Genomic DNA, 22769 nt, shown 5'->3' on the forward strand with positions numbered 1-22769 from the left:
AAAAAATAAATTATGATTTACCAACATTTCCACAATATGAGCAGAAGTTATCTCATCCACATATCCTGAGTTGAGGATTCAACATCTCACAAATAAACAATTTATGAGGCAAAATCCAGGCTCTTCTCTTTGTGTCATGTATGCTACATGTATGCAATTGTTCTTTTACGAAATTATGTTTTCCTCTAATCCCTTCTGATAGGTCAAAGGTCAGGGTTGACCTCCACATGGAAGCGCAACTGTGCATACCTTTTAATTCCATCTCATGACCTCTGAGAAGCAACTGCGTTTGGGGTCTTTGGTCATTCTGACATGGTCTTTGGCGCCCTCCAGTGGTCACTGGAGCTAACTGAATTCGGATCAGGTGGAAAGTCAGCTGATTCCAGTACTCACAGGAAGAGGAAGTCCTATTTCAACAAACTAGTCATGTATAAACAGCTAACTCATTTTTGCCCTTGTTTTATGAACTAAAAAAAGACGCCGAAGATGTTCGGGGGAGACGATGAAGAGGGGGACTTCTTGTCTCCCACCGGAGGGTGAGTCTGTTGCTCTCTTAGCCTGTGAGCTAACTAGCTAGCTGACCGCCATGTAGCCACGGCTGGCATATGGCAAATGATTGTGAGCTTGTTCGCAGGTAATAGCTTTGAAGGAATAACCTGGAGCCCAGGTGGTTCTCCTCGTCGCGTCACATGTTGTTGTTGTATCCCGAACTCTTCTTCCACCAAAGTATCAGTTCATAGAGAACGTGAACACAGTTGTTTTAGAAGTGACTTGGACTCTGTGACGTCACACCAGACCCCCAGACCCACTATGTGTACCCCGTCCGTTAGCAGCTGACGTCATAAGTGTTGTCATCCAACTAACCGGTGTCACTTGGCTCTGCTCGACACAAGCCGCGCATTTTGTAAAGGGTCAAACACAGGGCTTATATCTAGCTCAGAGTAAGCAAAGATAGTCAATTAAGCACAATGAAGGTCACGTTTTTACATGTGTAGGCGATGTATCTTTGTTTTGCAAAGCCACTTAAAACGGATGTTGTGATGTTGTGTTTCAGGAATCCAAGTTGTGAACTTGTTGTGACTCGACGGACTAGCTTCTTATAAATACACATTTCCTCTCAATTAGGAGACATTCAGTAACAGCATTGCCACATTCTCAGACTGACAACCTTGTTGTCTTGTCTGCCTGCCTGTCTGTCTGCCTGTCTGCCTGCCTGCCTGCCTGCCTGCCTCTCTGCCTGTCTGCCTGCCTGTCTGCCTGCCTGCCTCTCTGTCTGTCTGCCTGCTGCCTGTCTGCTTGCCTGCCCATTGTGTGATGGCAGCACAGTGTGTGTGAGCTGGTGGAACAAGCAGCCAGTGTCGGGCCTGTTCCAGAGGAGGAGTGTGATGGGGGGCTAATTCCCATCACATGCTGCCTGTTAGAGGAGCTGGGCGAGGCCTTCTGCTGCAGCCCATCTCGGCTCAGTGGGGGACGCAGCACCAAGTCGGCGCTCCTCGCTCCTCTTCCGCTGCCGTGCTGTTGAATCTACCACGGTGGTGTGAGAGGTCAGGGGGGTCCGGGACTGAAGGGTTGGAACGTACACTAGAAGGAGTTTGACTCGCACATGCAAACAGACTGCCCCCTCTCATGCCGGTTCCTTACCATCGGAGATGAGGGCCTCAAGGCTTTCAACATGTCCGCTTTTGGGAGATGCCAGTGATTACCAGTGGAAGAAGTTCCAGGGGTCAGTCTTGTCTTGTTTTGATAGCACAAAAGTGGGCGGAGATTTTGATCCCGACTGTTAAAATACTGAGATGTGTGCCTATGATTGAGGTCGTACCTATATCTATGTTGCAATATGTAATTATGTAGTTACAGTATAATGGTTTCCTCACTACCGTTGTTGAACGGACATTAATTTTCAATGTTTCATCAATCTTTAGCTGCTTCTCTCTTCTCTCTTTTATATTGGAGCAAAATGAAATGATTGAGGATGACGTGATGCAGAGCAAGCCCAATCTGCTGAGGAAAAAAGACACGATGTGGACAAGTTCAGATTTATTTGGCAAACTATTTTTTCTGAGTTCCTCAGCGAATGGTGTTTGCTCAATTGCAGCTTTCATACATTTGGTTTCAAAGGTTAGAAGCTGTTGAGGTAACCACTGAGATAGAGATGAGAGAAAGGAATGTACACTTGTATTGATCCCAGTGGGGAAATTCTTCTCTGCATTTGACCCATCCTTAGTTATTAAGGAGCAGTGGGCTGCAGTGAAGCGCCCGGGGAGCAACTGGGGGTTCAGTGTCTTGCTCAAGGACACTTCAACATGAACTATGGGGAGAGCGGGGATCGAACCGGCTACCTTGTGGTTACGGGACGACCACTGAGCTACAGCCACCCAGAGAGGCTGTGTGATCTTGTATCTGAGGCCATCTGTAACCATAGAGTGGGTCAGACATTTCCTCTCAGTAACCATATGTGGATGATCTTCACACTTGTTCTCCTTGCAGGGCCAAGTTGGCCTCCCTGTTTGGACTACACCAGGAAGGCAGTCAGGGGAACGAGTCCTTCCAGTACACAGCACCGAAACAGCCCAGAAAGAGCTCCAATTCAGGTAAGGCGATCAGAACAAAGACATCAGTGACTCCAGATTCAGCCATGAAGTGGAGGCTAAACTGAAATATGTCTTTTCTTTGTTTGCAGTGCCAGCCAATCAGAAGCCAGCTCCAGCACCTGCAGCTCCTGCAGTGTTATTTGCCACAGCAGTCCAAACCTTCAGATAGTGAGGAGACAGAATTTTCTTTATTTTTTAAGCATTTTATTGTGTTTCCTTAATATAAAAAGTCTACTTTTCACCCCCCACAAGAATAATGTTCCTTAACTTAAAAACTGTTACTATACAATGGATTTCAATAAGAAACTGCATGAACACGAATCATCTTATACCAAATCAATTGAAAAGCTTTTCTGCTTGTGCAGTATTAACGGGCAGTATGTGAAGCAGGGGAAGTTGGGAGCAGCCGTACTGGGCAACCACACAACAAAAGAGGTCGGAGGTTTGCTAATTGGTCACTTGTTTGAGATTATTTGTGTGACTTTTGATTTTTATGAATAATGCACCTCTTCTTTTCTGTAGTACAAGCTGCTTCTGTACTTGAGCCAACAGAAACAAGTGGCCGCTGCCAAGATTCATGTGGGCTTTGTTTTCACGGTGAGTGAAGACGTAAAGAATCTTGGATACATATGGACAGATAATGCGATGCATTAGAGGAATATCACACTGCATATGTCCAACAACATGGGAAAAAAACATTAGAATCATTTCTAGGTCTGTCAATGTTCCTAACTGATAAAAACTCCAAATCTTGATCACACACTCTTAATTATTTTAAGATTGCCTTGGATACTATTTGAAATGCTGTTATTGATCTGGTTGTTATATTGACTTGTAGTGTCAATCACATAGTGTACTACTAGGAGATGCATATAACAGGGTGACTCCAACGCTTCTGTGTAGAATATACATACACAATGTACTGTGATAACATGAATTGGTAAAAGTAAAATTCTAACACTTTCCTGTAAATAAGAAGGACTCGTTCAGCTCAGATATTATGTGGGACATAATTTGTATTTATTTGATCTTATTTATTTGATCACGGTCTGGTCAACAGCTAACGTCGTCAGCTGGCTCCATGGGCCAATAGTTCTGCTGGTGGCACTCCAGCCAGCATCTAAAGTTTAAAACTATGTAAATTCATAAAAAATCATTCATATGTACAGTTGGCAGGAATATGAAATCTGTCACTGTTTTTCTCAAAAATCACATTATTTGCTCAATTGACACCAAACTTGCTACACTGCATCTTCAGACTGTCCTCCATGCAGCCAGATTCTTTGAATGATGCAAAATGGACGTGAGATAAATCTCCAACGTTGATGGAAAAACCGAAATGTTGATGTCATAGTAGATGTAGTGTGGTGAATGAATCTGCATATTTGACCGTTTCTTTGATATTATCCTCATGTAAGCTATTGTGGTCTCAGGAAATCAACCATATTTGACCACCAGATGAGTCTTTTTGGAAGATAAATTACATGTTGTCTCGATAACTGGGTTTTTAACACTACTTGGAAATCTGCCTTTACACTTTATTCATTCACGCCGCACAAGCTTAACTCAGAGTGAACACACACTGATCAGCTGTTCTGGAACGGAAGACTCATGTTTCCCATCTCAGGGTTCACGGTAAGTCGACTTGAGGTCCTCAAAGCCCTCACCGACCTGGACCCCCTGCAGTTTGCCTACAAAGCAAAGTCAAACGTGGCCCTCCACTTCATCTTCCAGCATCTGGACTCCTCAGGAACCTACGCCAGGATTCTGTTTGTGGACTTCAGTCTTTAACACCATCGTCCCGTCTCTACTGCTGGACAAGCTCCCACCTGCTCAAGCAGCAGGTGAACCTGGGAAACGTGTCTCTGATTTCAGGGCCAACAGCCGGTTCCCTTCAGGGCTGCGTTCTCTCCCCTAAGCTCTTCTCCCAGTACACCAACAGCTGCACCTCCAGTCCCCAGTCTGTCAAGCTCCTGAAGTTAGGAGACCCTCATTGGGTCAGACGGGAGATGGACCATCTGGTGACCTGTCGTCCTTAGAACAACGTTGAGTTCAACGTTGGTAAGACAGTGGAGAGAGTTATGGTTTTCTGGAAGAACACAGCCTCACCTGCCCCTGTCACCCTGTTTGACTCCCCAGAGGATTCCTTCCGCTCCCAGGGTTTGAGCCACTTCCCTCTGACAGGAGTCTGGAACCTCACATCACGTAAACGGTTTCTTCACAAATACAGTTGACCTCATCAACAAGGCTGACCCACTGCCGAGGACTCTTATATCCACAGGACGACAATGATTTAACTACACTTATAAATACGGACATATTCAAGGTTTCTTCTTTAGAGGTCTGCTCCATTCTCTTTCCCGTTTGAAAATTCAAATGAATGCAGTTTTGTGTTTCTTTTATGTAAATGGTTGAACATTGACACTCTTTGGTTCAATACATTGTCTTTAATTCAATTACACATGACCAGAAGTTCCAGGAGGGATTTACTGGGATCAGTTGTGCTCATGTGTTTTGTATGTTGTAAAAAAAAAAAAATCTTCTTTGTAAACATTATGAAGGTTCTCTTACCATTGTTTGAACAAAAATTTCAATATTAGGTTTTGTACAGCTCTGCAAGCTATTATACAGATATTAATTATATTTTCTTCATTAATTATAAGGATTGTTTTTAGTCATTTATAATTTTCTTGCCACACATTTACAAAGTTGGGTTTGTCATTATGGAGATAACTAATTTCAAACACAACAGGTATTAAATATCTAAGTTCATGACACTAGGGGTTCCTCCAGAGTGCAACTCGTATATAACAGAGCAAGTTGCTGCTCAACGGGGCAGATTGCTGATAAGAAATGATGCAGAAATGAAGAAAAAGGAAGTGGTCCATGTCTCGTCACTGATCACGTGTTCTTTTTCTCTTTCAGGTACAGCCAAACAATTACTGCACCTTCTATGATGAGCAGAGGCAGAACTGGTCCCTGATGTTTGAATCAGAGAAGGCTTTATGGGACTTCTGCAAAGAGGTGACGGCACAAGATTAAGTATCAGGATCGATCTTCAACACCCTTGTATCATTCTTAGATACGCAGGAGTTCTGTTGTTTATCACATATTGACTTCTTTTATGTGCATCAGGTGTGTTTGGCGAAAGCGAACACCGAAGTCTCCTTAGATGCTGTGGTGGTTCAGGATCTGAGTCTTGGTGAGGGCCAGGCAGTGGAGAATGGAGACTCAGTGGAGGTGGTGTACACAGGCTGGCTCCTGCAGAACCACGCCATCGGACAGGTCGCACACTTCCACCATTGTTTATTTCATTTTGTCTCCAATTCCTGTGGGTTTGACTCCTTTGATGACGACTCATTAAACCCTAAAACCATTGCAGATGTTTGACTCCAACCAGAACAAGGACAAGTTGCTACGCCTGAAAGTTGGAGCTGGAAAAGTGATCAAAGTGAGTCTAAATATACTTTACAAAATCATAATAGGGGCTTAAGTTCAGTCACCAGGAGGAAACACCTCATACTGTCATACATTGTTATTATTAATACATATACATTTATTTTCTTGTCTTTTCTGCTGGTCCTTTTTATTACTATACTCTTTAGTCTCTTTGATCTTGGTGTTTTTTTTATGAGCGATGCATGCCATGTGTATATACAACTTTTTGTAGAGATTGTACTTTACCACCAGATTATCTTCCGATGTTTCCCATCCTAACATAATTCAATTCAGTTTAATTTGTATATCACAAATGACAAATTTGCCTCAGAGGGCTTTACAATCTGTACACATACGAATAATCTGGTACAACATGTTTCATTGAGACTGAGTGGTGCTAAAATCTAACGTTGTCCTATTTTATTTCCCAAATCTGTGACATGGATATCACATGTTGGTCCTTATGAGTACGAGAAAGACAATTTGAGAAATTATTGATAATGTAGATATCATTATTGGTCATTGTGAACGGATCTGGAAACTGTATAAATAAACTGCAGTTCATCTTTGAGCTCTGGTAAATGAAAGTATCATTACATCCAAAATCCCATTTTAGGATATGAACATTGACCTGTCATTACATAGCTATCATTGGTGTAACTTAGTTTATTACTATGTTATAAAGCTGGGTCACTTATTAGATCACCATGGTAACCTATGCTGCACAGTTAACCTTCTCAGGGCAGGTTAACTGTGCAGCATAGGTTACCATGGTGATCATTTTATAGATGATAGTAACGTTACCCCCCTATGAGAGATGTTTCCAATCCTGGTTTTAACAGGCCTTATCGGACATTTCTTTTTTTTCTCTTAGACTTTTTTATTGATCTGTTCTTCTACTTTTTACACAAGGTGACTTCTTTATTTCACTGCAGCTTCTCTTGAATATCTTTTTGAAGGAAAAAGAACTTCAATGTTCGAAAACAGAACACTAATCTGAAATTCACTACAGGTAGTCTTAAACAGATGCTACTTCACCCTCACATTTCTCCTTTGCAATTGAACCTAAGTAAGTCTGGCTGGTACAGAAGCAAACCAGTGGCCTTTCGAACTGAATAAAATGCCAAAAAAAGAGAATACTTCACTTTAATCAATCGCAATGTATAAGTCTTGTTTCTGTTGCCTTAATGTACAGTATATTTGCTTTCTTATTGGGTCTATAGTGCATCTGGTGCTCTTCTACTAATGATTGATTTGATATTTATACTTTATTTAATCAGGGAGTCCCATTGAGGACATTTACAAGTGAGGCCCGAGTACAGACAGAAAATGAAAAAAGGTCAAGATTTAAATATACATGCATGTAGACAACAGCGTGACACATTTTAAATACATGTATGTAAAACAGTCACACCTTAAATCAATAGAACCTGAGTTTATGAATTGCTCGATCTATATGTGTGTGGACTTTCAGTATTCCAGACAAATGGGACAACATATCTAAAGGCTGTCTTTCCAAGATTATTAATAACTGTGACAATAACGAGTATAGCTTTAAATGGCCAGCCCAAACGGACTGCCTTCATGTTCAACATCATCATATGATTGTCATTCTACTTTATTGTCCATACATGAATTACATTATTATTTTTACATTCTCTCTGTATATGCAGGGCTGGGAGGAAGGGATGCTTGGGTTGAAGAAGGCAGGCCGTCGCCTCGTTGTCATCCCAGCCAACCAAGCTTACGGATCCAAGGGAGTCCCCAACCGAGTCCCGGCTAACAGCACTCTTGTTTTTGAAACGGAGCTTCGACGGGTAACATCCTTCTTCTCTCATATTTGGCCCTTTCCAATATACCTGATCTTTCTAATAAATACTTTTCTAGCAAATACTTTTTTTCAACTTCTGGTCGGACCTCTTTACTCCTAGTTGCCTGTAATGTGTAATGTGAGCTAAAGTCTTTTCTGCTTTTTTTGTTTGTGCCTTAGGTGAAATTTTGCACGGACAATGGGTCTGTTAGTGGTAGTGCCAGCTCCAGAGACTCTGCTGCTCCCTCCCCGATTCCTTCCCCGGCCCCCAGTGTGGAGAATCTTGCCCCAGAGCCCCCAGTACAGACGACCGCCACCGGTCCCGGTAGACCAGGGTGAGATTTAAACCTCAGGAAATAGTTGACAGCATCAGCTTGAACTCTTTTGTCACTTAAGATGTTATCTTAATCTGTTTCTGGGCCTTTCTGATTTTTGTAGAGAACCACCACTTCGTGCAAAGTCAAACTCACTCAGTGAACAGTTGACAGTAAGCACCCTCCCCTTTTCTCTTATTAACAACTTCATATGATATTCATTCTGTTCAGTTCTTTTGCAGCTGTATTAATGGAAGATCTTTTCTTTCGAACTTTAGAATCCAGACGCCACAAAGGCCAAGCTGATCTCTCGCATGGCAAAGATGGGCCAGCCCATGTTGCCCTTTCTGACAGGAGTGGCCAGCCAGCCCGAATCCAGTGATTCTGAGCTCGAGGTGGGGCTCAACTTTAAAGAATATGTCTGCAATATTTAATATTTATTATATTCTTGGGTTGTCCGTCTGTCCATCTCCCATACTTGTGAAAGCAATATGTGAGGAATGCCCTAAAGTATTGTCTTCAAATTTGGCACACATCTCTTTTTGGACTCAAGGATTGACTGATTTGATTTTGGTGGTCATATTTTAAGGTCGCTGTGACCTCACAAAATGCTTTTGGCCATAACTTGAGCGTTCATATGCTAATTATATACATTTTACACAAATGACGACTAATAGGATAACATTATCAAGTGATGGCATTTTGGAAAGACATGGATTGACGGAGGAAAACGTCCTTGAATGTTATTAGTATTCAACTAAATGTGGAATTAGATTCCAGTAGTGGCTGCTTAGTATTGTTTTAGACTTATGTGATCTCAACATTTACAATAACTCCAGAGCATTGGCAAGTCCAAAAGTCAGACTTAATTCAAAGTTCACAACGTGTTTTTAGCTAACGAAATATTCTGCTGTTTTGCCTTTCGAAAACAAACTTTTGACTGTGGTCCAAAAATGTGTGCTGTCCCGCTTGCCGTACACAAAGAGAGGCAGCTGCTGCCAAACAGCACCATGAATTACATTTATATAACCGCAGTAAGACACGATCTATGTTTTTAGGGTGATGAAGACATGAAAAGGGACAACAGACAGTCCATGCTTCATTCTCATTCCTGCTCATGCTCTTCATTTATAAAGCTCTGCTGTTGAAGCTTCCAAACTACTTGACATCTCATTTCAATCTAGTAACGACAGTTCACTTAACCCTCGACTCATGTTTGCACTCATGTTGGCACAGCTGCTTTTCGGCCTTTTTAAATGGAATGAACTGCAAACTGGGCTGCACGGTGGTGTAGTGGCTAGCACTGTCGCCTCACAGCAAGAGGGCCGCGGGTTTGATTCCTGGTCGGAGCGGTCCTTCTGTGTGGAGTTTGCATGTTCTCCCCGTGGCAGCGTGGGTTCTCTCCGGGCTCTCCGGCTTCCTCCCACAGTCCCAAGACATGCTGCAGGTTAATTGATCTCTAAATTGCCCATAGGTGTGAATGTGAGAGTGAATGGTTGTATGTCCTTACATGTGCCCTCGATGGACTGGCGGCCTGTCCAGGGTGTCCCCTGCCTTCGCCCTATGTCAGCTGGGATAGGCTCCAGCGCCCCCGCGACCCTAATGAGGATAAGCGGTATTGAAAATGGATGGATGGATGGATGGATGAACTGCAAACTGCCCTCAAACAAGGGTCTTGCATTCCACTGTTTTTCTTTCTTGATTCCTGTAGCTTGTTAAGTTCTTTGTTTCTTGTGTAGTGTTGTTTGTTTCCTGGTGGTAAATGTTCGCAGCTCTCTCTGGGAAAACAGACCTTAATCTCAGTGACACTGCCTTAGTCACTACAGATCAAATGCAAATTCAACAACCTCAATAGAAGATTTTAAAATGACGTGTCGGTTATAAAATGTCTTGTGTGGCTCTAGAGGAGTGTCATCAAGCCTGTTCTTTAACTTCATTGAAACGCAATACACCCTGACCCATAAGATGTCTATCTGGTGTCATTACTGACTTTGTGCCACTATTGGGTTGATCTCCAGGACACCAGTGGCAGCCGAGCAAAGGACCGGCCTGCAGCTCCATCTCCAGTGCAGCTCTCCACTGCTGCACACGGTAAACACCTGTTCATGTGTGCATCCTCCTCCAGCAACACTGGATTACAAAAACACAGTTTTCTTTGATGGTGGACAGAATGTTTTATTATTTCTTGGTAAAATCCTTAATTTTTATTATTTCTTTCCTGCAGTATATCCTTATCCTCACACTGCTGCACCTTCTGCCTTACTTCCTTTTATGACCACTGTTGCCCCACAGCCTGGGCTGTCAAGCAGCAGCCATGCCTTTCAGGTTAGATTTTATCCACATTTTGTACTGACTCATCGTCAGTAAGTACATCCTGGATAAATCTGTTAACATCAGTGCATGATGTTGTTTCATAGCCTTACTCCTACACACAGAGCTCTGCGGCTCCATCTCAGCTGCAGCCTGTTGGGCAGGTCTACCCTGCACAAACCATCCCATACATGGGTAAGAGACCATGTTCAATTCAATTACAAGAAGCCGTTATGATCAGTGGAGTGTTGGTGTAGAGGGTTGTACAGAGTGAAATGCAAAACCGTTTTGAGTTTGATTCAAATGCTGAAACTGTTACAAATTCCAAACCCTTTAATTGTGTTTTTCTCAGGCTCCAGTGATGTGACGTCCTTCTTGATGACTGAAGCCCGACAACACAACACAGAGATCCGGTTAGCTGTCGGGAAAGTAGCAGATAAAGTTGATCAACTGACCTCAAAGGTATAAACTCTCTGTATGAGCATGTGTTGACTAAGAGGCTTTAAAGGACCAGTGTGTAGGATTTAGTGGCAACTGGCAGTGACCGCCCACTCCTCCCTTTCCAAGAACCTCTGGTGGCCTTCAGGAGATGCATCTTTTTGTTTTACTTGAACAGATGGATGACCTTCAAAGGCAGGGGAGTCTCTCCATGGCTGTTCCTAGTATGTCAATGGAAACCTCCATGATCATGCACAACATCCAAAGAATTGTCCAGGTATGGTGCTTTTTTTTGGAGCCTCGGTTACTGGTGTTTTTTCCTCAGCTCCAGTTATACCACAGATACTTTTTTCTCTAATAACATCTGCCGGGTGTACTGAAATCACACTGTGTTCTGAAAACTCAAATTTTATTTTTTAGGAAAATGAATGTTTAAAGAAGGAAGTCTTTGAGAAAAGTTCTCGCATTGAGGAGCAAAACCGTAAAATCGGGGAGCTCATCAACCAGAACCAGAGGTGAGTCAAAGTGTCAAATAGTCACAATTATAGCTGACAGACAGTCAGGACATCCTGTCCTACAACTATTTCCACTAGAGATGTATGTACAATAACGTGGAGCTCTTCTGTTGAAAGCTATGTGACTCATGTTTTTATTTAGTTTTGTTTCAAATAGCTCGAAGGATAAAATAAAGGTCAATTTCAACAATGCCGTTTTATTTGATCTTTTTTTAGAGAGACTGTTTTTCTGTGTAATCGTATCATGCTGCAGTGTGAGACTGAAATTAGTGGATTAAAATAACAATGTAACTGGTAAGAATAATAAACAACAGCATCTGTATGAACTTAAAGATTTGTATAGGCCTGTGATCTCACACATTACTATTTCTCAATGACTTGAGTTGTCTATATCTCCTCCTCACTGTCACTGTCCAGTCTGACTGATGTCGCTTAAAGGAAGTATCAGGAAAGTGTTGTTATTGTGTTTGAGGTGGATGTAATGTGATTGTGCCGTGGTGGTCTAGGTATGTGGAGCAGAGTAACCTGCTGCTGGAACAGAGGAACGACTCCCTCAAGTCCACCAGTGAACACAACCAGGCCAGATTACTGCAGGTTGAGCAGGACAAGGTGAGGACTTGTCTTTCCTGATGAGAAGAGGAACACCTGAGACTGCAGACTGTGTGCTCACACTGCTCCAGCCATTATTCTCATGCTATGCTGACAGACTCCACTGTTAGTTAGTAGATAGTGGTTTATTATGGTATTATAAGCTCTCTAGTGGGGTAATATGGTACTATAAACTCTCTAGTTGGTTAATATAATACTATTAGCTTTCTAGTGGGGTAGTATGGTACTATGATCTCTATAATGGGGTAATATGGTACTATAACTGTTGCACATCTGATGCTAATGATAAAGTCTTTTATATGCCTGCTTGTTTGCACTGCAGTGCTGCTCTGAGAAAAATCTAGCATTTACTGCTCTCTTTTCTCAGCATGCTCTGCCTCTGGACCTGGGCACCGGCCAGGTGAGCCTGTTTTCTCTGTGTACTGCTACCAGACTGGGGTCAAATAGTAAGAGAAGGAGAAAAAAAAAACACAAAGTAAAATGGTGTAAGCGCTTCAAATCAGCAGTTGTTTTGAGAAAACAAAGCAAAGACATCTCCTCAGTTTGTCATTGACAGTTTAGACCTTCTCTTTTGGCCTGCAATGATTTCCATGTAGAGAGCACACCAGAAAAAGGTCCACATCACAGGACTGTAGTGAGTTTAGACAGCCTCTGCAAATGATTCCAAATTCACTCTGGATGCAACAGTGGCGACATATTGTCAGCTGGATCTGGCAATCCTCTTCCAAACATGCTCAACATGTGAGGCATCATTGTTATACCTGTTTGACCCAGATCTGACCCCTGCCTCTGGAATCATCCTTCTCATATCATACTTCAATGACATTTGAACTAATTTTCTTCTTTCTTTTTCCCTTCTGGCTCCTTTTCCATCAGCCATCACTTACCATGTTTCTCCCACAGGGTCATGCTGCTCACCCCACTAGCACCAGTAGCCACTCATCTCGGCTGTTATGTTGTTCCACTGTCTGTGTGGCCTGGTTTCCCTCACTGTCGATGGCCACTGGTCCATCCCCTCTTCTCACCCCTCCCCTTGTCCTTCTGCGTCTCCATCAGGTCCGTCTGACAGAGGACCTGGCTTCGTCCTTGGCCCAGCTGTCTCAGCTGCATCTAGAAGCTACAGATCAGCAGCAGAAGGCATTGGTGCTGCAGAGTCAACTGAGCTCAGCGCAGCAGGGCAGCGAGAGGCATTGCCAACGCATCGCTGCCCTGGAAGCACAGCTGGAAGGTTAGTGTTGACGTTTTTATTGGTTTCAAGAGTCCTTCCACACATCCTACCTTCATGAGTTTAGAGGCAGATTGTGATGCATTCTATCCTCATTGAAATAAATTAAGTTGACAAACTATTTGCAACATCTCTCAGTAAAACACAATCAAAATCAACCGTAGTGCAAATGACTAAAAGAGCTTCAACAAACAAATAAACAGACATATTAAACTGGTTACACTGACATGGCTTTTGCCCTGCTCTACATGCATGGTTTAACCCTGACTTCATATATGTGAGCCAGCTAAAAGAATCCTGTTCATTCTCGTCTAGTTCATGCTTTTTAAACACAACTTGGAAGGGAATTTTTGTATTTATAAAAAATGTCCAACACTGACAAATTACTGAAAGTGTAAATCTTCAAAATCGGGCAACCGATATCAAGTTTATTTTTCTTCTAGTGCTCAGTAATTTTCTTAAACACCACAAGTTTAATTTATAACCGTTGTGATCTATAAAAAACAACCTGACGGGAGAATGTGATCACCTGGACGCTCTGACCAATGGGTACAGACATTTTGGAGAAACATGGTGAGGTGGTGGACTGAAGCCAGACTGTAGAAATGAAATGAAGGCATCACTACAGGTATAATGATGCCTCTCATGCATTTAATTTATCTTCATATCACACGTTACTTAGATCCTTTTTATCATCAACAGTCAAACCAGCAGTGTTATTTGAGCTTGTACTAGTGTTCATAACTATACGCATATTTAAATTATAAAAGATATGAACCAACTGAATCTTCAAATCCAATTACACTTCATATTTCTTCTGCTCTCCTCAGAGGAGAGGGCTGGACTACCGACACTCGTGGTCAGCTGAGGAGCAGCATCTGATCATCTGTCAGATAGTAGAAAGAAATGCAGAACACAGCATCAGTAATTTTCAATAATCTTCTAACACTGCAGATATCACCAAGTAGCATCTTAGTTTTCACATGTTTTGTGTGTGTAAAATCACTGCAGTGAACACGACTTTATGGATTCATGGTTTATTCCATAGTGACAGATTCGGCATACTGAGCACAGACAAACTGATAACTTGATAACTTGAAATAAACACAAGTCTAACTATGCTGCTTTCTATGTTCCAGAGCTGAAGGAGGCAGCAGAAAGGACTCAGGCTCAGTACCGCTCAGAGAAGCAAAGACGCAAAGAGATGGAGCTGAGAGGCAACAACATGGAGGAGGAAGTGCAGGACCTGAAGGCTGATAAAGAGAGCCTAGAACGAGTAAGTATGCTCCATGTAGACACTTTGGATCAGTATGAGTGCACAGAAGACAACATGGTGACAACCATATTATGTTTTGAAATGTGAAGTACTTGTTATGTAGGAGTTGACTAACAGTTGGTTCTGCTTCTTGAAGACTTTTTCAGAGAGGAAGAACAAGTGGCAGACTGAGCGTCAGCGTCGGGATGAGGAGGTGGAGGAGCTCCGTAAGAGCAGCCAGCAGGAGGTGGACAACCTTCGCACTCAACTCCGCAATGCCAGGACCAGCACCGACAGCGCTGCATCTGAACAGGTGGCGTTTGGTCTTCTCTCTGAGTTCCCTCAAACATATTCTGGATCACTTAAAGTTATAGTGAGGGACTTTTAACTGGTCTTGAACCAGTCTCAGTTTAGCCCTGGTCCTCTATATGATCTCTATCAGTAAACAGACCATCAGAGAGAAGATGGTGGAGGGAGGAGGAGAGCTCAGCTTCCGGCAGAAACGTCTCCTCCTTCTCCTCTTCCTCCTACTCCTCCTCCTCCTCCTCCTCCTCTTCCTCCAGGAGCAGAGCTTCTTCTCTCTGCTCCTCCAGTTCCAGCCGAGAGCCAAAACCAACACCACACTGCTGGAGACCCAGGCCGCTTGAGGGAAGCTGCAGCAGACTGCAGTAAAATAAGAGGTTTTCTAAAGAGACTCTGGTGCTCAGAGACACTACCACTTTAGTCGCACAGGGGGCGCCAATGTCGACACAAAAAATTAGAAGAGTTTCTGTAATAGCTTTAATAGAAGAGGTTTTATGGTGTCTACATTGTGGGACACGGCTTTACACAAGATCCACTAACTAACGTATACCGTGCACGTGGTCACAGTTGTTCCAGCTGCAGTGGAGCTGAGGAGGAGTGGAAGGGGAAGTGTGAGCAGATGTTGGCCTCTGCTAAAGAGCAGCCACATTCGACGCTGACTGAGCTGACGGAGCACAGGAGATGCTCTGCAGGACCAGCTAACCCAGCTACAGGAGAAGGTAGACAAGCTAGATTATACACAAACACAAGTCTGAGCAATGTGATCAGATAGTTTGTCTCATTGGTTGTTGACTTAACAAAGGAAGTCCAATTTTGCACATTATGGTTACTTTATTAGACTACAGATTACATTATGGGAAAATGTAGACCCTTACTAAAATACTATCATGACTATAAGTCATCTCTTCTTTATACATCTGAGTGCAGCATATTGATGATGCTGGAGTAATCCTTTTAAAAAATATGTAATTTCTCTAGTATGATTGTTTTATCTTTTCATCTGGGGCAAGGTCATAATACAGATCAGATTTAGGACAATATTGCATTTGTTTTATGTCTGCTTCAATAAATGATATGAATAAATAATAGCTTCCTAATCATTTAATTTAATGTCCATTGCTATGTCACAAAAAAGCCCTTGAACACAACTTGTAAGATGTTAATAATACATGTACCAAATACTCAAAGAATGCCAAAGAAACAAATACCTTTTTGAATTTCTACACAAGCTTTTTAGCTAAAAAAAAGATAGACTCCTACACTTTTTTAGCTTGGAATCACCATAATTTGAGTCAAGAAAGTAGTAGTTTCTCTCATATTATGTAATGGAATATATGATTTTGTGATTTCCTAATTCATGGCCTTTCTCACTCAACAGTTTACAGTTCTGAAGCAGTCCAGAGATTTAGAAGAACAGACTTTGCTCCAACGCCAAGGGGAGACTGAAGAGCTGCAAGTCCTTCAGCAAAAAGTAAGACACTCACTCACGCACTCATTGATTGCACGTTGTTCTCTTTAAGTACACTCACTCACTCACTGCACTTTGTTCTCTTTAAGTACACAGCCTTGGAGCATCAAGGAGTAGCAGTAAGGGAGAAACTGGACAGAAGAGTGGCTGAACTGGAGAAGAAGCTGGTAGAGGAAGAGAGCTCAGGAGACACTTCAGCAGAGGTGAGGAGTGTTCCGCACACACCTACACACACACACACACACACACACACACACACACACACACACACACACACACACACACACACACACACACACACACACACACACACATCATTATAGAACAGACAATTGTAGAACCAGTTTAACACTGGCGTCCTCACTGTAACACCACTCTAATGTTCCATCAGGGCCTTATGCCTTTTCTATGTTCAGTGATAAACTCACTATGTATGTACAGTATCATCCAACACACACAAAGTCAGATGTATAAAGTGTTTCTGTAGACAGTTCCAGTCTGATCACAGCTTCATTGTTCTCCAATAGTGTACCTCCTGAATATACTTGTATTCATACGTGAGTCAGAGTGCATTGTAGGAAATGTACGGTCAGCATTTGTAGTTTCAAAAAGTGTGGTTTAAAACTGCAAGCTGAGTGTCCAGCAGGAAGTGCTTGTAAGTGGTTCAGGGTTTGGCACATGAGGTCCAGGTTGTGGTCTTTGTGTCTGAAGCACCAGTATTGATGGAACAACTGAGAAGAACTGTAAGTCACGGTAATAAAGTCCTAAAGTCTTTCTAGAGCCTTTCAGTTTGAACCAGCACATGTTATGATAGTCAGAACTCAATCTGAATAGAATTCTAACGTTATGGATGTGATAATGTAATAAATAGAACGTGATGTTATGCTAAAGTTTGAGGTCTGTGCGTGCGTGTGATATGACTCATCATTTCTGAGCATTGAGGCCAGCTGTGTATCTCTCCAGGTGAAGCGTGTGATGAACGGAGTGTTTCATTCTCTGCGAGGGGAGTTTGACCTCGGTGAGTCTTACAGTGGCCAAGCAGTGCTGGGGGTGATTGTCACGACTATTAAGGTAAGTGGGAGAGGGGATATTGTATCCACTTCACGCAAGAACTACCGTTGTGTACGTATGTAGTGGTGGTCAGCTATACATGTTTTTTTATTTATTTTACCTCCATAATAATAATTAATCATAACTTTGTTTTATATCACCATTAAATATTTAACAAGATCAGATGATTACTACAAATATCATCCTGTAAAGTTCCAGGCACCTGTGGTGATAAGCTGTAACTGCAGGTGTGTTCCCACAGAGCCAAACGGGGAATGTAGCCATACACATCCAGCTCATAAGACTCCATCCACCTATCTCAAAGGGCGTTCACCAATGGGCCATCTCCACGCAGTGACTTATTCACTCATTTCAAAAAATCTTCAAAAAGATTACATTTAGAAAAACACATAAGATAAGCTAGTTTTAAGGAGGGACTTAGAACAGTTGTCCTGCCTGAGAGGAATCCTCTCAAGTAACCCCCAGGCTCATGGGGAGTAAGAGGTTCACTGATACATGCAGGTCCCGCCTTCTGCAGCTTTAACAACAGCCATTCTAAAAGACACAGGATACCAGTGAAGAGATGCTGTGGTCACTTCTCACAATGTGTTATAAGCCTGGCAGGAATAATACACACACACACACACACACACACACACACACTCTTACTTCATTGTATTTACTATAATGGAGGTGGATGATACTCACTGTCCAGATATAAAACACTAGTGCCATGCATATGTTTTATTGACCTTTCCTCAATCATATGGATATTTCTTTTCCAGAATGTAACCCTGCAGCTGCTGGGTGGCACAGACGGAGCTTCACTGGGACAGAGTGAGGAGGAAGAGGAGGAAGAAGAAGAAAATGATGATGTGAAACAAAGACAGGGGACCGTACAGAATGTACATGTGAACGGTGAAGGAGAAGTCAGAGAAGAAAAAGATATTGAGGCCGATTCAGATTCTCGCCAAGTCATTGAGATCCAGATGGATCCGGAAGTAGCAGCAGAGAAGGAGACGGAGACAGTGACTGGGTCAAAGACACAAAGCCAGGCAGAAGCATTAGAGGCCGCAGAACCGAGACAGCAAGAGACAGAAGAGTCGGAAGTAGAGCAGGAGACGGCAGTACACCCTGTTCCTGAAATCTCTACGGAGGGGAAACACAGCGAGAAGTCTGCAGATCTCGATGATGAACCTGAGGAGAGTTCACCACCTGAGGATGGACAGGAAACTGTGTCAGAAATGTATTGTGAGCCTGTAGGAGAAATGCATGGGGCTTCTGAGAAAGCCTTTGGACCCCCAGCCAACCCACCTCCACCGCCAAACAGCTCAAGAGAGGACACAAGGTGAGTCCTGGCATCAGTGGTTACTCTGTCATTAGACTGGGCCCACAACGGTTCAGTCTGAGCAAAGTCTGGCCTCCCGATCAACAAGAGCATGCTCAGTGCAGTAGTGAGGTCCATCTCCTCACTACAGCCTTTTCAATGGCTTTACTTCATAATAGGAGGTGTGATATTGTTCATTGGGAGTGGTTCTTCTTCTTTAAGAGTGGCGGAATCACTGCAGTTTTTAGGGTTCGTGGGAAATGGCTAACCTGACCCGCCAGAAGGTTTGTTACTCAGAACCATCTGAGAAAGCATTGGAAACTGTTTGAAAGCTCAAAGAACACTTGGCAGGCGAATGGTCGAAACATCTGTCAATCAAACTCTTACCGAAGCAAGCAGAAGAACGAAAACATCTTTTTCATGGAGAAAAGCCTTCAGTGTGTTGTTGTTTACGCTTTGTGGTCGTCTCATACCTAAGCCAAGCCCCTAGCTGCCAGTAGCTCCACACAGGAAGCTGATAGGTTCAGACATAAATGCGTTACTTGATTTTTGTCTGATCACAGTCAACAGTATTAAATATGGCACGTGCATGATATTATGCCTTGCATTACTCCGTTCCTAGTTCTAAATCTCTCTGGAGATGTCTTCTCTTTTTATTCATGTTTTACCAGTGTGGCTTTTTGTTCAGGATGCTTATTGGCCATTGCAACCATTTTGAGAAATTGGCAGCCAACCACTTTTCACATATAACTGCCAAGTTGCAGTTCACATCCATTTCCATCCAAAATGTCATCACTCCATCATTTTTATCATAATGACATTGGTGTCAAAATGGACATAATTAGCACAACCAATTCTTGAGTTATGGCCAAAAGATAGATAGAGCAGTCAGCAATACATGAATCTTAAACATGTGTTACATGTAATACTGCTGCTACTGTCACAACCAGACTGCATGTGCACACAGGTGTCTGTTTTCGAGACAATCTTTTGACTCAAGTGACAAAGAACCAGGTGAGCCTGAACAAAGATTCCATTTTGACCAGCCAGCTTGGTCACATGGTGTCAGAACAAAACAACAGGTTTCATTTGACTTGTAACATCTGTCCTACAGCATGCAGAGAGACTTGCCAACTAACTGCCTGTCTGAACCATCCTTTCTTGCTTGCTTCATCCCCATTGTCCTTATCCTCTGCGCTGTCCTTTTGTACCACCCCACCCCTTTTCGGCTATTCTCTCAGTCTGACTGGGAGAATGGGTGAGGAAAATGGAGAGGAGCCATTTTTCCAGAACACAACTCCTGCCAAACCCCCTGCAGCACCCACCGAGGAGGAAGAGGAGGATGAGATGGTGAGGAAGGATCTCCTCCCTTCCCTTGTGTTTATTTTCAATGTTAAGTCAGTCTGTGATGTTTATCCCTCCTTCACACTGCTTTAAAAAGACTTCTGTACTGTATGACAACATTAATGTCATCATCTCATTCCTGTGTGTCCAGAGCTTGAAGGGGCGTCCCCCCCCCCCTGCCCTCTCTTCGGTGACGATGAGGAAGATAAAGATATGGACTGGCTGAACTGATATCATACAAGTCTGCCTCCAACACTGAAAAAGGCACGAGGTGCTTCAACAGCTGTCTCTGTGTAGAGGAGCGGTCCGACAGACACAGCTACGAGTCCATTAATTATGTGATATCCGTTGGTGATGTATTTCAATCCCAATTCTTTTACATTGAACTGTAGCAGATTAGTCTGTTGATTCAGCAGAAATCATGTGGTTTTAATTATTAGCTTGCTGCTTTAAGAATAGAACTTTTACACACTTTTGCTAACCTGAAATTCCTTCCATAAAATAAATGACACGTAAATTGTGGTCTTGGCTTATCGTTTCTCTTGGCCGTGTTGGTGTGTGTCAAAGAAGTGTTGTCTGCAGTAGATTAACATTTGTATCAAGGTTGGCATTTCAGAAACCTTGGAAACAAATAATTCATACAAGTATCCATAAATACAGGATATAGAATTGAATGTGGGTCCTCTCATTATCAATGTAAATTAGTTTGTAAAATATCCAGCATGGTTTTTAGTATTGGGGATGACTGCCAGAGACCAGCAGAGGGTGCTTGAGACCCTAATAAAACTCCACTGTTGCTAAGCAACAGCAGGCCACCCATGAGCTGTACTAATGGCACAAGGCTGACTGACAGCCTAAATGGAACACCTGAAAGGTGAGCTAAGTGTTACAGCTTCCAGAAAACCCAGGCTGAGCCGATGATACGCAAACTGCATTCAAAACCCCTCTTCATACGTCATTGGAGTGACACCCCACTGAGATTCACTTTCCCACAGCCCTCAGGTATGGCTCTGAGCCAGGCAATTCAGTCCATTTATTTATGTATTTGTTAAATTGTGTTGCCTGATCCCAGGCTTATTGATGAAACGCTGGTATCGGTATAAGTCTTATCAAACACTTCAAATAACGCAGCTTGTTCAGTAACAATAAGCTTCAAACTCTGACGCTCTACTTCTCTAGCATCACTTTTGCTATATTAAAAGTTCAAAGTAAATTACGTCAATTTTTTCACTTCTTTTCATGTATGAAAAAACAACAAATGAGCACTGTCAGGAGACTTCTTGATTACTATAAGATAAATATTTGTATAAGAAGCTTTCTCAGTGCTGATCACTATAAACAGTGTATATATACATACATACACACATGTATATAAATATATATATATATATATATATACACATATGTATATAAATATATATATATACACATATATGTGTGTGTGTGTGTGTATATATATATATATATATATATATATATATATATATATATATATATATATATATATTCTGACCTGCTCATGCTTCAGTAATTATTCATATTTTTAATTTGCACACACCAAAGATAGTTATAAAGGAGAAAATAGCGACAGGAGTTTCATGTTCAGTGCTCGTCGTCATTAGCATCACTTCAGTTTCTCCCTCTGAGCTGTTTTACTGATTTGAAACACTTGACTGAGTCACTCACTCAGTCAACATTATACAAGACTACAGTCCACGTGTGTGGTTTCTGCATCAATAACACCCTTACAAGGAAAGAGTGGGGACCTCACACTACACTGTTCTACAGGGTTTATTTAGTGGTTGCAACATCCAACGTAGAGACTGGCTGTTGCTCACGTTCTTCCTATTAGATTGCCTCAGTGCAGAAACACTGAGAGGAAGTCTGTCTCAGCTGCTCATAAAACAAATGAAACCGATAATTGAAACGTGTATGATGTCATGCTAAATCTAGTCCAGCGATGTGCACAGCTTGTAAATGTGCAGGCTGTGTTGTTGTAAATAAAATGTACCTTCAGTAAAAGGAATATATGGAAGAAGGATGGGTCATTTCCTCATCGTAACAGTTCTATGGAAGTTAATTGGCCGGCGTGGCCTCAATAAGTCCCACTATAACTCATCATATCTGTGTTGTTTCACCTTTGACTGAAAAAGACACATATGTGTTGTCTGAGTTTTTTTAATCTAATGTGTGTGATTGTTTTCCTTGTTTCTGACGGCTTTGTCAGCAGCTGCTTATAGCTCAACTCAAGATAGCTACACCGTGATACATAACCAAACTATTATCACTGATGATGACCAGCTCAATGTGTTAATGGCTCTGATTAGAACTTGTCCGGCCCAATAATATGGCCTGTCATAGTGAGATAACTATAGGACGTGACCCTCTGCTAGGACGTCTGCAGTGATTCATACTTGTCATCTAGCCTGCACTATATTATTAGCAAGCATTAACTCAAGTTAACATTAAACATGAACTCGAGCTAGACGGCAAAACTCTGTTTCTTTGACAAGGTTTATTTCTTACCAACGAACATACGACATCTCAACTGATGAGGAGTTACTTATTGATAACAAAGATGCTCTATTACAATCACACGATGGCACCAGTGTGAGCTCAGTGATGTAATGACCTTCCTTTTTTTCTATATTTATTGTCAGTCAGTAACATGTATGCGTCTCCACACTTAAAAAACATATAAAGAGCCGGCCATTGTTGATGTTGTTGTTGTTGTTGACGACCGGAGTAGCCACACAAGCTCGTTTTAAATCA

General features: G+C 42.3%; 1 protein-coding gene across 1 annotated transcript; it reads left to right on the plus strand.

The window, feature by feature from the left end:
- Positions 1–347: 347 nt before the first annotated feature.
- Positions 348–20519, plus strand: fkbp15b (FKBP prolyl isomerase 15b). The gene is given in 32 exon segments (XM_034541263.1): positions 348–536; positions 2488–2591; positions 2681–2759; positions 2957–3026; positions 3114–3188; positions 5517–5615; positions 5727–5876; positions 5974–6042; positions 7703–7846; positions 8020–8174; positions 8278–8326; positions 8432–8548; positions 10172–10244; positions 10378–10478; positions 10571–10658; positions 10816–10925; positions 11080–11178; positions 11322–11416; positions 11923–12025; positions 13082–13253; positions 14390–14526; positions 14663–14828; positions 15099–15110; positions 15396–15487; positions 15489–15527; positions 16187–16279; positions 16366–16479; positions 17240–17347; positions 18112–18674; positions 19895–20003; positions 20149–20163; positions 20166–20519. Coding segments are annotated over 32 exon segments (3513 nt in total). The 5' UTR covers positions 348–486; the 3' UTR covers positions 20229–20519.
- The last annotated feature ends 2250 nt before the right edge of the window (positions 20520–22769 follow it).

The sequence above is a fragment of the Cyclopterus lumpus genome, chromosome 9 (assembly GCF_009769545.1).
Source record: "Cyclopterus lumpus isolate fCycLum1 chromosome 9, fCycLum1.pri, whole genome shotgun sequence".
NCBI classification, from domain to species: Eukaryota; Metazoa; Chordata; class Actinopteri; order Perciformes; family Cyclopteridae; genus Cyclopterus; species Cyclopterus lumpus.